Source organism: Andrena cerasifolii, chromosome 9 (genome assembly GCF_050908995.1).
Source record: "Andrena cerasifolii isolate SP2316 chromosome 9, iyAndCera1_principal, whole genome shotgun sequence".
Classification (NCBI taxonomy): Eukaryota; Metazoa; Arthropoda; class Insecta; order Hymenoptera; family Andrenidae; genus Andrena; species Andrena cerasifolii.
In genome coordinates this window covers 15,521,599-15,537,291 of record NC_135126.1, presented here as the reverse complement: position 1 = coordinate 15,537,291, position 15,693 = coordinate 15,521,599, and the positions used below count along the sequence as shown (strand labels likewise).

At 44.6% G+C, this 15,693-nt stretch overlaps 3 protein-coding genes across 12 annotated transcripts in view; 2 read left to right on the top strand and 1 right to left on the bottom strand.

Annotated features, from left to right (window-relative positions):
• The window catches only part of Dnmt3 (DNA methyltransferase 3), a 74,957-nt gene extending 68,629 nt beyond the window's left edge, over positions 1-6,328 (top strand). For 3 of the 7 annotated variants that reach the window (XM_076819392.1, XM_076819391.1, XM_076819393.1), the window contains 16 exons: positions 30-118; positions 280-384; positions 560-641; positions 711-821; positions 893-1,036; positions 1,297-1,388; positions 1,496-1,606; positions 2,410-2,632; positions 2,694-2,821; positions 2,909-2,956; positions 3,293-3,357; positions 3,417-3,679; positions 3,751-3,987; positions 4,064-4,205; positions 4,276-4,490; positions 4,564-6,328. In XM_076819392.1, the coding sequence (XP_076675507.1) occupies positions 30-118; positions 280-384; positions 560-641; positions 711-821; positions 893-1,036; positions 1,297-1,388; positions 1,496-1,606; positions 2,410-2,632; positions 2,694-2,821; positions 2,909-2,956; positions 3,293-3,357; positions 3,417-3,679; positions 3,751-3,987; positions 4,064-4,205; positions 4,276-4,490; positions 4,564-4,790 (2,282 nt within the window). In that variant the 3' untranslated portion in view covers positions 4,791-6,328. Of the gene's footprint in view, positions 1-29; positions 119-279; positions 385-468; positions 642-710; positions 822-892; positions 1,037-1,296; positions 1,389-1,495; positions 1,607-2,409; positions 2,633-2,693; positions 2,822-2,908; positions 2,957-3,292; positions 3,358-3,416; positions 3,680-3,750; positions 3,988-4,063; positions 4,206-4,275; positions 4,491-4,563 lie in introns of those variants that run through there. The other 4 variants (XM_076819394.1, XM_076819396.1, XM_076819397.1 and 1 more) reach the window with 3 other exon arrangements.
• Positions 6,058-9,672, bottom strand: LOC143372827 (polynucleotide 5'-hydroxyl-kinase NOL9). The gene is made up of 8 exons (XM_076819405.1): positions 9,654-9,672; positions 9,524-9,595; positions 9,178-9,404; positions 7,403-9,009; positions 7,045-7,244; positions 6,927-6,977; positions 6,667-6,860; positions 6,058-6,587 (listed from the first exon to the last, which is right to left on the bottom strand). The coding sequence occupies exons 2-8, from the start codon at positions 9,589-9,591 to the stop codon at positions 6,346-6,348; spliced, it is 2,589 nt and encodes an 862-aa protein (XP_076675520.1). The 5' UTR covers positions 9,592-9,595; positions 9,654-9,672; the 3' UTR covers positions 6,058-6,345.
• Positions 9,673-10,141: 469 nt separating this feature from the next.
• On the top strand, positions 10,142-15,574 carry LOC143372825 (histone lysine demethylase PHF8). 4 transcript variants are annotated; one of them, XM_076819401.1, is made up of 13 exons: positions 10,142-10,530; positions 10,900-10,985; positions 11,068-11,346; positions 11,420-11,561; positions 11,634-12,083; positions 12,160-12,361; positions 12,444-13,210; positions 13,281-13,325; positions 13,492-13,700; positions 13,764-13,966; positions 14,192-14,239; positions 14,430-14,613; positions 14,713-15,574. In XM_076819401.1, exons 1-13 carry the CDS (start codon positions 10,433-10,435, stop codon positions 14,790-14,792), a joined length of 2,793 nt encoding a protein of 930 aa, XP_076675516.1. In that variant the 5' UTR covers positions 10,142-10,432; the 3' UTR covers positions 14,793-15,574. The 4 variants fall into 4 exon arrangements, with proteins under 4 accessions (XP_076675516.1, XP_076675517.1, XP_076675519.1 ...); XM_076819402.1 differs by having other exon boundaries at positions 10,144-10,530; positions 13,516-13,700; XM_076819403.1 differs by having other exon boundaries at positions 10,147-10,530; positions 13,525-13,700.
• Positions 15,575-15,693: the final 119 nt, after the last annotated feature.

Sequence of the window (15,693 nt, the reverse complement as noted above, 5' to 3'; positions counted from 1 at the left end):
AAGTAAACATTTCTGTAATAACATTACAGCGTTAATTGTGGACGCGGGCCATGTAGGGATGTTATCCGAGGCGGGAAAATTGTGGGTTTACTGGATCGGAGAAGCTCGTATATCATTAGTGAATATGAATCTTTTATTTATATTTTATTCTTTATTTTTTCTCTCTCTTTCTCTCTCTCTCTCTCTCTCTCTCTCTCTCTCTCTCTCTCTCTGTCTCTGCTAAACTCCGATGCGTGCGACACGTCCCCACGTAATTGGCCGTCGTTACCGTAATTTCAGCTGAGCGAAAAGACACAGATCGAGCCGTTCTCGTGCAACCTGAAGTACAGACTGACGCAGAACCCGAACGTGGCGCGGGTCCGAGCCATCGACGCAACTATGCAGGTTTTCTTCTCGTTCCATTTTCTTCTTTCCCCTGTTTGTTTCTCGCCTGTCCATCCGTCTCTCCTCGATCGATTGTACTAACAGAGGGAGTGTATACAGCCCGCTGGGTCCGCTCTATTGTATTTCGACCCCGTGCGAACGTTTACGAGGAGCTTTACCGTCGAATTTGCCTCAGATGCTGCGCAAACGGCTCGGCTGCACCCTCACGAAGCCTTACTCCACTTGGATCCACAACAATTTCTCGCAAGTGATCGAGAGTAAGTGACCACCGCGCTCTCCTCGCGAGCGTCGCCGTGAGTAACGCCGTGCTTTCTTTCCTGTCGCAGCGCTGGACGAGATCAAGTTCTACCCGTACCCGCCCAAGATACAGCAGAAGCTGGACCACTTGAAGGAGAAGAACGCGAAAGTCACCGAGAAGTACTTGCTGGACCAAAAGCGTACGTGCCCCCTCGTTCGTTGCACTTTAATGTTTGCCTTTGACCGTTAATCGGTGCGCTTGGCCGAGCAGGTGAAAGCCAGGCGAAAAAGGTCCCCGAGAAGCCGCAAGAGTCGCCGCAACAGAACAACGTGGATTTGACGCGCCTGCCGCTGAGGGACCAGCACCCGGGGGTCGTAACCTGGGCGAAAATCGCCGGGCACAATTGGTGGCCAGGTAACGCCAGCCTTTCACAGTACTACCCTCCCAACGCCGGAAAATTAAGCAATCTTCGCCACCGCGAAACGCGCCACCCCGTTTCGGCTGTTTCCAAATTCCAATCACCTCGGCTCTTTGTCTCGATGGAATTACTATTTCTGCGACTGAAGTTCAGTCGAGCGGGGATCGATGCCGCATTGGAAACCGCTGCTTTTTTTTTCACCGTCGAACGGCGAAGCAAAGTGTCTCTACTCTCTACGCGCTTTTGTGTGCTGCAGCGATGATTATCGATTACCGCGACTGTTGCATGCGTGAGCCGAGCTTCGGCTGCCAGTGGATCATGTGGTACGGGGACTACAAGCTCTCAGAGGTAAAGATTCTCGCCGAATAAAGGGGGATCGAAGGTTACGAGATCGTGGGTGGTGTCGGGTCGTATTCTTCTTCACTATGTTCTCGGAAATTCTCGTTACGCGACAGGTCCATCATCAGTTGTTCCTGAGGTTCGAGAAGGGAATCGAGAAGCTGCGCGACTACATAAACAACACTAAGAAGCACGCTTACCTCGTGGGTGTTCTGCAAGCCTCGAAGGTAGAATCGATTAACATTGGAGGAACAGCGTTGAGTCAATAGGGGCAACTTGCGAGGCCATTTTTAAGGGGAATCCTATTTTTCTGTCTAAAAACATAGCAAAATTTGGGAATATTTTGTGAAGAAAGTAGCGATTCGATTTGGCTGATATTTGGACCATGTTTTTATGCGTCTTTGAAGAGGGTACAGTTTTATTTTCATTAATTTTTAATAATAAATATAAGAGTTATGCATGGTTGACCGTTATGCAGCGGAAAATTCGTCGTCCGCTGGTGCGCGTGATATTTATCTTCGAGGTGTTCTGAAATAGAAAAATGAAACGGAGTTTTACTTTATACATATGTAGCTTCAATTCGATGAACCAGAATACCGATAAGTTGGATACTTTTTTTGCTGCGTTAGAAAATTGGCGCAAAATTGGATAGCAAAAATTAAAGGTTCAGACCTTTCAGTTTGAAAACTCACCATTCTCCTCAATAAATCTTTTTCTTTTCTTCTGGCTCACCAAACTGAAGCTACATATGTATAAAGTGAAACGCCGTTTCATTTTCCTGTTTCAGATGAACCGCATCGCTGGTTTGTTAATAAAAAATTCTTAAATTTTACCACGTTTTTGGCCCAAGAGATAGGATTCCCCTCTTAACGGGGCCCCTAATTTTTTACTCTAAAGTGCCCGCCATTCCATTCCTCTAGGCGAAAGCTTTCGAAAGGCGTCGAATGCGTAGAACGATCGCGACGCATTAACTTAACGCTGTTCCCCCGATACATCCGGTTCGTTTCGATCGCTGTTCCTCCACTTGCAGGACCACTGCTCCCGTTTCGGCTGTGCGACCGACGACTGGACGCTGGCGGACGCGTTCAAATACTTCTCGCAAGCGAATCGCCCAGCGCGACAGGATCCCCCGAGGAAGGGAGACTCCGTGAAAATATACGACAAGTACTCCACGCACATCGTCAAGAAGCTAAACGAGCTGAAGAACAACCCGAACATAGACGACCAGCGGGCGGACGACATAAAGAGCAGCGGTGAGTTAAAAGATTGATCTTTTATGGAGCGCGAAACTACCCCGTCGACATTTTGATCCAGACGATCTACGCTCGGTGATCAGCGGCCAAACCCCTCTAGAATCCTTGTGCTTGAAATGCTTGAAGACCCCGAAAGATGCCACAGAAGCCCACCCCTTCTTCGAAGGATCCCTCTGCAAGGATTGCTCGGTATGAAAGCCATCACCAGTACACTTCAGCCTGAAATATGGTTGTAACGCTTTCATGCCCACAGATCGCTGTTTGCCATCGTTTCAGGAACAGTATAAGCCCTGCATGTTCGTCTTCGGGAACGATGCGAAATGCGTAAGTAGCTTGCACCAATCTGCCCTCCGACTCGCCCCTTTTAAGGGGTCATGCTACTTTGATCGGTCGAAAAACGAAGCTATCTTTAAAAATAAAAATTCTCAGTAAACACAGCGTGTAATGAAATAAAGGTTTTGGAATTTATTAAGCTACTCATATCATACAGAAGAAATTAAAAGGATTTTTTAAATTTGTTTAATACCAAAAAGATTTATTTCATTACATGTTGAATTTACTGAGAAAAAAAATCTTTAAAAATGGCTTGATTTTTCGGCCGATTAAAGTGAAATGGCCTCTTAACACCGTCGATGATCGAGGGTTGACTTTCGTTGCTAGTTCTACTGCACGGTTTGCGCCAGCTCCGGGACGGTGATCATCTGCGACAACGAGGACTGCCCGAGGTAAATTGGTCGCCGCGATCGGCTTCGTCAGTACACGCGGGTAACCGTTGGTTTTCCAGGGTTTACTGCACAGCCTGCATGAAACACTTGCTGTGCCCGACGACGTACGACGAGGTGCTGCAGGAGGATCCTTGGGAGTGCTTCCTCTGCAAGAGCAGCTCCGGGTCGTCCTCCAGCACCGTCGTCAAGCCGCGGCCCAGCTGGAAGGACAAGATAATCGACATGTTCCGCACGAATTGCAACTCGAAGGTGCGAGTGACCGAGCACAGCGACGTGAAGAGAAAGATCCGCGTGCTTTCACTGTTCGATGGTTTGAGTACAGGTAAATTAGCATTCATTTTCTCGTAGAACAAATCTTCATCGATTCTCGCGAATGTATATGGTTGCTCGCAGGACTGCTGGTGCTCCAGAAGCTGAGCTTGGTCGTGGACGTTTACTACGCCAGCGAAATCGACTCAGACGCGCTGATGGTCAGCGCGTCGCACTTCGGCGATCGCATCGTTCAACTCGGCGACGTCAGGGACATAACGAAGGAGAAGATCAAGGAGATTGGCCCGATCGATCTCCTGATCGGTGGGTCGCCGTGCAACGACTTGAGCCTGGCTAATCCTGCGCGGCTCGGCCTCTATGGTTCGACAATTAATTCAGACGCTTGTGCTCTAAGAGGCTGTCCCTTTTAACACGATTCTCGCAACTCTTCTTTCAGACCCAAGGGGTACAGGGGTCCTCTTCTTCGAGTACTGTCGAATTATGAAGCTGGTGAAGAGAATTAACAGCGGGCGTCGCCTGTTTTGGATGTACGAGAACGTCGCCTCGATGCCCAGCGAGTACAGATTAGAGATTAACAAGTGCGTAATCGTGTAAGAATCCTTGGAATTAATTGTTTCAAGAGTGTTCGTAAATGTTGCGGTTTTTCAGGCACTTGGGTCAAGAACCAGACGTGATAGACTCCGCAGACTTCTCGCCCCAGCACAGGCTGAGGCTGTACTGGCACAATCTGCCGATAGAACCGCATTTCTTATCTTTCCAAGGGGAGCAGGACGTGCAGGAATTTCTGACGCCGCACTGCCAGCGCTACGCGCTCGTCAAGAAGATCCGAACCGTCACCACGAAAGTGAATTCTCTGAAGCAAGGTACGAAGCGTTATTAATTCTGCTCGATGACCGTCGAGCTTCTATCTAATCGAGCGCACTCTGTTAACGTTAGGTAAATTGGCGTTGAAACCGATCCTGATGAAGGACGAGAGCGACTCGCTGTGGATCACCGAGCTCGAGGAGATATTCGGCTTCCCCCGACACTACACGGACGTGAAGAATCTGTCGGCCACGAAGAGGCAGAGATTGATTGGGAAATCCTGGAGCGTGCAAACTTTAACTGCAATCTTGAGACCACTTTGCCCGTTTTTCGAGTGCAATTCGATCGATACCAATTAATCGCGTTGCGTAGACGCAGATCCACGCGAATATAGCATTAGAGTACTACGCCATTGAGGGCGTAACCGTGTTTGAACGGAAGTGTTTAACCGACTTCAAAAAGGAGGAGGTTACTCAATTCGTCACGTACATATATTTCGTTATGTATGTATGGATATTCACGCATAACTTCCGTATAGGTGCTCGATTTCGATGATTCTTTTTTTAGTTGAAAGAGTATGAAGAGCCGGTGGTACCATGTTAATTTTTTTTTATTATTATTATCTAGAGACGCTAGAATTATCCAGAATTCCAGTTTTAATGTATGATCGCGCATAAATTTGTAACGCGTGGACCGATTTGGATGATTCTTTCGTTGTTATATGGAGTATGTTCCCCAATTGGTACAATGATAAATGTTTTTTAACCGACTTCAAACAAAGATCAGTAAAAATTATAAAATTATAAACTTTAAAAAAAAGAGTAAAAAACCGACTTCAAACGTGCGCTAAGAAGGTTAAAATAATATTTTTTTTAAATCGGTGCCAAAATAGAAACAGAATTAAATCAATTTCGAAACCTTTATCAATTATATTCCATTAGCACACTGACGCCCGAGAATTAGAGCGCGCAAAAATTTAGTGGGTGTTGCGGCCGCAAGCAACGCGCCGCGCCGCGCGATTCGAACGTGTGCCCGCTAACTCATAACAGCTGATAAGTCAGCAGAGGGTGTCTTTGTAACGTTTTTGACCGCTAATCAGCTTCGCGGGGCGCTCGCTCCGCGACCGTTAGTTCTGAGAACAGCGCCGTCGTTACAAGAACGCCGTTTTTGATTATCAAAAAGTCTTGCTCGCGCACATTGCGCTACGTGCTGTTTTAAGTGGAGTTATTCACCAGTGACCCGTTTGTCGCATCGCGCTCACGCGTCTTTGTCTCTGTCGGTGTCAATTGTGTTTTACGATGTCATTGTGTTGCACGACCATCAGTGGGTTCGCTGAGTGACGAGAATAAACTAGTGTCGTCCACCTGAGACCTTCATCCCGTCATTCTTCCCTCGAGTCGCCCAGCACCGGCATTTCAAAACGCTCTTGGCGGAAACAGTGGGACATCACGCATAATGAGCAGATTTAATTTTGTTTTTATTTTGGCACCGATTTAAAAAATATTATTTTATCCTTTTTAGCGCACCTTTGAAGTCGGTTTTTTTACTTTTTTTAAAGTCTCGTCTAGTCCAAAAAGAGAATCGTGAAACGAATATTTTTTAAAACTTTTTCTGTTTTTTTAAAAAAAAAAATCATTTTTATCGTTTATTTTTAACTCTATTACAATCAGACAACAAGCGACTAATGTCTCGTCCGTCCTTTTCTCCGCCTGTAGATTTGTAAACGCGTTTCCCTTTCTCTTCGAAGCTTACATTTTACACGCGTTAAAAAGGTATCGTACACTGTGTACACTTTGTTCTACGCTACTGGAACGACAGAAATACAAAAACGGCATTGCAAATTGTGTTATTCTCGAGGAATATAAACATAGTATCGTTGGTATGTACAGATGCACAATATTTGTCAGGGACTGGTTAAGAGTTATTTTGCACTTTCTCGTATCTCATGCGGAAGTATCCTCTGCGAGGTTCCCGGCTCGTTGGCAGAACGTCGTTCCCACCTGCGTAAGGTACGGGCTTTTGTTGATTCAGTTGCAGCAACGTGATAGGCACCGGTATGCACCCTACCAAGCAATTCACGTGCCGCATCATGGAAGCTGGCAACGGTGTATTAATAAACACTTCTTCTCGTTCGGTGTCGACTCCCCTGACAATCCCTACGCAGATGTGTATTTCGTGTTAACCTCGTGCTGTTATTATAGAGGCGATAGAACGCGAACAAGTGTCGATGCTTACCAAAGCCGTAACAAGAGCAAAGCGGCGATCTATCGAGTACTCGAAGACCAGATATGGTTTCAGCCCCTTGCGATTCGCCGCCTTCTAAGTCGATCCCACACAAAGCTACTATGTTACCGTTCATCACGTTCAGGACGTGCGACGACGACACGGAGGCTCGCGGAATGGAGACAGTCAGAGAAGAGAAAGACGTTCTGTAATTATAAAAATCCAAAGGCGTTCGAATTTTTGTTAACCCTTATGGGAAAAGGGATACTTACGCATATGGCACAGCTTCGTTGATGCTGAATGACGTGGAGCCGTAGCACGGTCTAAAAATGTAATCAAATTAACGACAATCGATACCACGGAAATATAACACAGTAGACTCTTTCTTACGTAGAGCTCTCGGGTCTCCTTGCGATCTCGCTGAGGTAAGAGATCAGGACCAGTTCCCGTTGCTGGTAAGGCTCCATGTTCCAAGTGTCGTTCACTGGGGCGCTCTTTCGCTCGGCACAAGAACGCAACAAGCATAACTCGTGGTCACACAGTCGCCTCCAGTCGACGATGTTCCTGCTCCACGAGGCCCACGGAAGTTTCTAGAAATACATTCCCTTGTTTAACCACGGGTCCGTGAAACTCTCATGGAAACAGTAAAGCCGAGGATGAATTGAAGCTAATTTTTTAAAACTTAGCATAGCATAGCTTAGCACAGCTTTCAGGTGGATTCCCGGCTTAAAGAATCCCAACGATTTACCTGTTGGTTCACCACTTGCTTGCTCAAGTACGAAGCGTAGTTGTTCTTGGGCTTCTCAGACATGATCTGCACCACCAGGGAAGGTCGAGTAAGTTTTATAGTGAAAACGGCAATGTCCCATCCGATGCCATACGTGAAGCCCATTGTGTTCACGACGATCGGCAAACGCGAAAGCATAGGGCAGCTGGACAGTCTGTCCACTAAGATTTTCATGCCTTCGATGTATCTCGTGATGCATCGCGTGACGTTTATATCGCCGATGTACAATTGGAACACTGGGGTCTTTAAATGCGTGAAATTCGGCCCCATTAGCGGTTGCTCTATTAAATTGATCGATATACAACCTTGTGGTGTGCATTCCGCCTGACCTAGGTCAACGTCCACCAGGACCACCATTTTGGAAACAGGTAGCAGGCTGTTTATCAAATAACGCGCCGCAGTGGATTTGCCAACGCTTTTACCGCCAGCGATCAAAGTGCAGCACCAGTTACCCGCGCGCCAACGATCCAGCATATTGTCGCTGACTTCCTGCGCCACGCGTGGATCGATGATCAATTCCTTGCAAGCATAATTGCCAACGTAGAGATTCGATTGCAGTATCGCCTCGGCTCTCTTTGGATCGGTCCAAGATAGGTACGACGAGTTGCATATTTTTGGGAACAGTTTGAATGGATAATACACGTTCAGGAACCTCGTCAATTTGTTTTCTAAATTCGAAAGCAGAATGACCGCCGCGCCTGGTTGGATTTTATCGATATCAGCGACCAATTCGTTTCTAGTGTCTCGAGAAACGCCTTCAGCGCGAAGAGTTACCCAGATGTCTGACTCGTTACTCGGGGAATATTTATAACTCGTCGCGATCGAAACGCTGCTGTACCCTCTGGGGGAGTAGATTTCGACAGGCTCGCTCTCCGCGGTGACCACGTGTCCGTAAGCTTCCGCCGCTCCGTAAACTACTCTCATAACTAATTTACCCGTGAAACAAAATCGCGAATTCTCTGACATTACTACAACCGCTTTGTTCCTCAAGCAGTAAAATCGTACAAGACCCTGAACATCCTCAGCATTATTCATACTTCCTCTGTAAGTATAACTCGCGGTTTCTGTTTCTAATACACTATCCATCTTGCCAACCGTACTGAGTTTTATGTCTCCAAAGCACTCTTCGTTCATTGTAGTCTGTTCCCTGAAATCCCACGTGCCAATGGAGACACTGGGATCTTTGTTTTGTAGCGATTTCCTGTCCTTTCGCTCCTTACGAGTACCCTTTGACGACGACGCTATCCTGGTCTCGTCCCCTCCACTGAAAGAGGTATCGCTCGGATTGATTGATTCAGCTATCACGACGCAAGCCTCGACTTTTTTCGATTTGGTGGGCTTCCTGTACAACAGGTTGTGGACAACGGTATCCTTCTCTGTTCTGAATTTCTGTGTGTGCCTAAGTGCTTCCGGTATGCTCAGGGACGAGAGGGTCTCTGAAAGAGCCTCGACTATCACAGGCGTACCTACGTTTCTTTGCTGTTTTGAAACGTGACACCGCTTGTCGCCTCTGGGTGACCATGCTCCTGTAGAGTCGTCTCCAGACTCTAAAAGAAGATCCACAGAATCTGAAATTTAAGCAACTTCTTTCCATAATGGTGTTCTTTACTCATATAAAGGTGTTATACCATACTTTATCTGCAACCTATAAATAATATACGGTGTTTACACCGGTATACAAGTACACAAGGTCAAAAGCAGTTTGAGTCCATGGCTAGAACACAAAGGTTCCTTACATCGTGGCTTATTGCTGGTACCCTTGATGGTAGTAGGTGCCTTTTTCTTTTTTCGCTTTGAACTAGATTGCGAGGCCAGTTGTTCATTGTCTGTATAATCTGTACTTAACAAAGTACCCTGAATGTTTTGGGTTCTCACAGATGCAGAGTTCATGGTTAAACATTTAAGGAATGACTTTCTTTTCCCTTGAACGACTTTGTTCCTCCTTTTGTACTGCGGCAATTTCCTGTATTAAACGGTACACTCGTAACAAAGTGAGAAACGCGTTCTGGCGGAATTTTATCAGCATGTTATCGGTATCAGATAAAACTTAAGAAGCATCCTAAACGGTTATTCTTTACTCACGCTTTAGTTTGCTTCGCAGCGGCTTTAAGTACCTTTATTTTCGACTTTTTCGCCTGTGTTGTTTTCATCTTTCTGTTATGTAAAATGGGAAAGGGTCAGATTTTCAAAGGCCACATTTTCAAAAACTAACCTCGACTGTCCTGTAAACTAACACTTATTTAGAATTTATCCATATCCTGGCATGGACGTGTTTTCATTTCTCTTTAGTTCGAGCCTTCCACCACCAGGTGCGTATGCGTTCCATGGCCCAGAAATTTAATAGTTTTTAACTTCCCGTTAAAAAGCAGTAAATCAGTCAGATTATTGCGCAATATCGCGCACAATGGACCACTTAGAGCCTCGAGAGGACCCAAAATGCATAAAGCATACGAATAGACAAGTAATAAACACTTAATTTATTACTTTACGGGGCCGTTTAATTTATAGGCTTCGTCATGCGATGGCTGTGACATTTGTGGTCCATGAACTACACAACTTTGTAACTCTCATTCAAAAGTAATGGGATAATATTATTGCATAACGAGCTGCAACAAATCCAAGGACTTAGGATCGCAAATAAATGAAGCAATAAACAATTCTTTCAGGTTTGCGCGTAACGGTATTCCTCATCAGCATACATTGGAGTATCGATATCAAATTATGAAATAGCGTGAACATTAATTATGTTCCACCGATGCAATGACCATGTTGATTAAAATGCCAGTGAGGGAGTTGTTTCATCCGTTTTATCCATTAAAGAGGCACGCGAGTAGGGAAAATGGAAATGGAACTTTAATGTGATTTCGATGAGGGCCCACGAAGGCTAGACGAAGGCGACTCTTCAGCGACGCATCGCGGCTACTATAGTTACCATCCAATGTTAACGACACGGAGTCACGGTATTGTGTTCAACATTAATAACCACGAAAAATGGAGTTACCTGTTACATATTGTTTGTGTGGCCGTTCTTACGATTCCGAACAATTTATGATACAATGTGACGTCTGCAAAGAGTGGTACCACGGGGGGTAAGGATTCGAAATTCCAACAATTGGATACAATGCTCCGAACGCCGTGGCCGAATTCTACTTCGCCAAACCGTACACAAACAGTTACTTCTATCTATTTTATTAAGAATCCTTCAGCGGTTCGGTTATTCTCGCGAGTTTCTCTGCCTGTAATACCTTCTTGACGATTGATAATGACGAAATAGCTTCTTGCGGGAGAGGAAAAGGTTTTGTTGATACTAACATAACCTGCCTAACGAGAAAGCTTTACTTGAGTTTTGTTCGTTCCGTGTTCGCTCGTATCGCGTGGTGGAGTACGGATTTCGTAGCACAGTGTAGAAATGCTGGAAACATTCTGCATTTATCTGTAACTTTCGTTTTTCTTCCAAGGTGTGTATCCGTGAAGGAGTACATGTCCATAGACCTCGACAAATACCACTGTCCACGTTGCGAAGCCATGTGCGGACCTTCCCTTAGTGAGTACTCAGAGGCTTTCGCTTTGAACGATTTATTACGGGATCAAGAGTCGTAATCGATGGTACGGTAATTGTTTTGCAGTGAAAGCGAGGTTGAACTGGCATAGACACGATTATTCGGAGTCAGATGCAGATAAAAAACCAGTGCAGACCGGCACGCCAGTATTTATAAGGGAATTGAAATCTAGACACTTTCCGAAGGCAGACGATATTGTTAAACATGTTAGAGGACAGCAGTTGTCTCTTCAGTATTTACAAACCAATGGATTCGAGGCTCCCATTATAATCGACGGAAAAGATGGGCTCGACATGACCCTTCCACCTCCAAACTTCAGTGTTTATGATATAGAAAGTTACATAGGTACCGATGCTATACTCACATTTCTTATTTGCGTGGAAATATATGTCTGACGAATGTACGCCGTCTGTTTTAGGTGGTGATCGGGATATGGATGTAATCGACGTCACGAGGCAAAGTAACATAAGAATAAAACTAAGAGACTTTGTCGAATATTACAACTCCCCTTGCAGGACAAGGGTTCTTAATGTGATTAGCCTTGAATTCACGAACACTGGGTATACCAATATTTGTTGGCTTTAAATGTTTCTAGGAAGTATATATGTAAATTGACGAAATAAACGTTGCAGTCTCTCGCCAATGGTAGAAGCGCCGTACATCGCGCGCAAGCTCGACTGGGTGAACTCGGTTTGGCCCCGAGATTGGCCCGAGGACAGTGATATAAAACGTCCCGAAGTACAAAAGTATTGTCTAATGGGGGTGAAGGACAGTTTCACAGATTTCCACGTGGATTTCGGTGGCACGTCCGTGTGGTATCACGTTCTACGCGGGGAGAAAGTGTTCTACCTGATCAGGCCCACGCCCGCGAATATGCAATTGTACCAGCACTGGATGTGCAGCTCGACGCAGAGCGAAACATTCTTCGGAGATCAAGCGGACGCGTGTTATAAGTGCGTTATAAAGCAAGGCCAGACCATGATGATTCCAACGGGATGGATACACGCCGTGTTAACTCCAGTCGATTCATTGGTCTTTGGCGGGAATTTTGTACATAGTCTCAACATTCCGATGCAAATACAGTGAGTATTACGACCGTGAATCCGGTGAACGACGAATCGCATCCAATCACTACCACTTAATTTCAATACTTTATAGAATATACGAATTAGAAAAAAAAATGAAGACTCCCGCCAAATTTCAATATCCTGGTTTTGAGACAATCAATTGGTTTGCAGCAAAGAAATTACTGAAAGAACTGAAAGAGTTAAATAACGAGGGAAAGAAATGTCCAGCGTATCTTTTGCAGGGCGTGAAAGCGTTGCTCAGTATTCTCAAGCAATGGAACACAGACAAAGACGTAAGTTCGTTTCTTCCGCGGCAAGAGCCATTGTGTTGTAGTGTATACTTCACGGACAGTCCAGAGTTTACTTCTATTTCAGTATAATATGATCAGTAGGGGTCAAATACCAGAGACCATAAATAGTCAGAAGTTACTGAAAGATTTCAGTAAAGAGATCAGACACGCCGAGCGTTTCTTGATATCCCTGAATCCTCCGAAACCAGAGCGGGAGAGCAAGCGCAAGAAAAAGAAACCGTTGAACAAAGATTTCGTCGACTACGACGTGGCTGACAGAATGGCCGAGAACCCGTTCAAATCTACGCTGAAAGAGACAAACAAGGAAACGACGATCGGCGAGTCACTGCCGTCCGGTAGACCACCGTTGAAGTTAACTTTACCAAAGCCCATCATGTACCCGTACGTGAAAACTCAGGCCCCAATCTTGGACGAAAAGACTGGCGCTGCTCCAGTTGGGAAACGATCGGCGAAGCAAGGCAAACAGAGTCCCACCGTGATTAGGTTTAAGCTCGGCAACAACGAAGTCGTGAGAAGTACGCACGACAACATAAATGTGTACAAGGGATTACCTGCGGATCATCCCCTCGAAGCGCCAAAAGAGTTGACGTGGAAGCAGACCTCCATATACGATTTCCACGACGGCAGTAACGAGAGCGATTACGGCCGATTCATGATAGACGAATCGCCGAAACGGAAAAGAACGCCCAGGGCCAATACGCAGAAGCGATTAAAACGCGATTATGACGGGGACGTGGACGTTCTGAGCGACGTGCCGAAAAATGGTATCGAGGAATTGTTGAAGGCCTCGGCTTACACGTTGGGAAACGGTGCACAGAGATTGGACGTAACGTACGTATCGAATCATTAAACGAACCACAATGATCACAGTTCCTGTACATATAATGTTAAATGATTTTAGGTCTACGATTCCACAGTACAATCAGCCTATGCCACCTCCCACTGGGTAAGATGAGTGAAACGATAGTACTGTAACGCATAGTGCATTTGCTTAGGCATGTTCGACGTTGTTTCTCTTTTACACATTACTTGTTCTCCCATTATCTGGTAGTCTTTCTTGTGATTCAATTTTAGTATCGAAGCGCCGTTGTTTTATGTTTTTGGTGTCTTAGTATTTATAAATTGAAAACGACCAGTTCTGGCAGGGCATCTCCATCGACGAGAGAGGCGATCGCCGGGATGTTGTCGTTCAGCGAGCAATGTTATTCTACGACGTCGAACACCACCTCGAAGTCCACGAAAGCTAGTAAAACGCAGCCAGACGACGATGACGATCAGTCGATAGAGAACATTGATAAAGTTCACCAGGACGATGATTTCAGTACGTAGAGACGTAAGTGACCCGCCCTGTGCACTAGTGTAACTTCACTACTTTTCGATACAGTTTACCCAGCTCTAGACGCTTCAGACGACGAGGATTATATTTTCAAGTCAAAATCGAAAAGCCAAATAGACGAGGCATGGAATCCGAAAGCTAGGGTGGGCCCCCTGCTGCCAAAGACGAATCGACCTGCGAGAGAGGGTGTAAAGAAGACGTCAGTGGAAAAGGGGCTCGAGGCAGCGGCGGCGAAACGTGCTAAGCAATCGGTACGCAGACTTCTGATCTTCGTGTCGATTATGTCAGATCTGATTGTTACGTAACAACCAAGTCATGCTCATTTGAATCGGTGTTCACGTTGCGTGTATACAATAATACAGGTCCATCCCTTCGTAACACAAATTAATTCATTTTGTCTCTGTGTACGCAACCTTACGTTCATATTCATCTTAATACCCATAATTCTTTCATTCTCGCATACTCGTGTTGCGTAGGAAGATTATCTGGATAACAACATGGATAAGGGCAGCAAGAAGAAATTGGTAGGCATATTACCGCTTTACGCTTTACTTTGTATTAACGCGTTGCGCGATCTTCGCTTCTGCTTGTTCTCTCATGGAAAGCACACTTAGTGTCATCTGATTTCATTGTCTGCAAACTGTACTTGTTACTATTATGATGTACGACAGTGGAGGTGAAACTAATTAATCCTTGCGTTACGTGACACGATAGAATGCAACTAAAAGGACATACAATAAAAAGAAACCGAAGAACTCGCCCGTGACTTCGGTAGGTGGTGCATCGACCACGTCGGCGGAAGACACTGTTAAAACAAATATTGGCTTCGGTTCGATACTGACCAGTCCTAACAGGCTGAAAGACGTTAAAGCGAAACTGGCAGCCCCCGTTCCAGTTGGTAACGTATCTTGCATCAATCTCTGCTATTTTATATAAATAGTTCTTCGCGCAGGCAAATGCTCAACGTATTTTCTTGACTGTCATTGAATTTTTGTAGAACGGAAACCAAAGAAAGGAATGAAAACTGCTAAACAACGGTTGGGAAAGATTCTGAAGCTTCACAAAATGATGCACTAAGCAGTTAAAGTGCATACAGCGAAACTAAGCTAAAACATCACACGTCATTTTCTTCATTTGTGTATAAAATTCATGTAATAGGTGTACATTGCTATGTAAATATATCTTACTCGTTAAGGTAGCATATCTATCTTAAGACTCTAGTTTTACAGATTATGATCGTTTTTCTTTTTTAACGAGATATTTATATTTATTGACGTATTATTGATTTTTGATACTTGACTACTTCAGTAACACGTTATTTATTTTACAATGTACGCTTACTGAAGCTTTTCCTAATCGGACGATTTGATATTGAGGATTCCGAGGATAACAATTTGGAGGAGGGGGCAACTTTTGTCTATCTGTGAATGTAAAGAGGCTGTAGCATATTAAATCATGTTAACTATCGCATAGTTAACGGTAAATTTCGTATTTCGCGACAATTATATGGCGATTGGCAGAACAAATGGGGGATCTTGAACTTTCGATTCCTGAAACTTTGTTAATAACATTTTTACCTGATTGTACACTTTCTCATTGCCGTTTCGGTGAACTGTACTTACGCGTACCATTTAATTATGCCACATTATTTTTCATTCTGATCCATAGCAATATTTAATAATTTATCTTATCAAGTAAGTTCCATCCATAACGAACATGAGCGAGACTATAATAGATTTTATAATATAATTTCGTTTGTTTCTATTTCGATAGATAATGTATGTAATGCTCTTTTATATGTCTACTATATATTGTAAGTGATCATGCAGATACAAAAAAAAATGCAAAAGTTGCACTTACACGTTGTCTCCATTATTGTGATCTCATGTCGTGACATATATTAACGCAATAACTTTCTATTTTATAGGGCTGCGTGAATGATGCAATAATGCCTTTTCAAATGAGAATTATCGTGGGA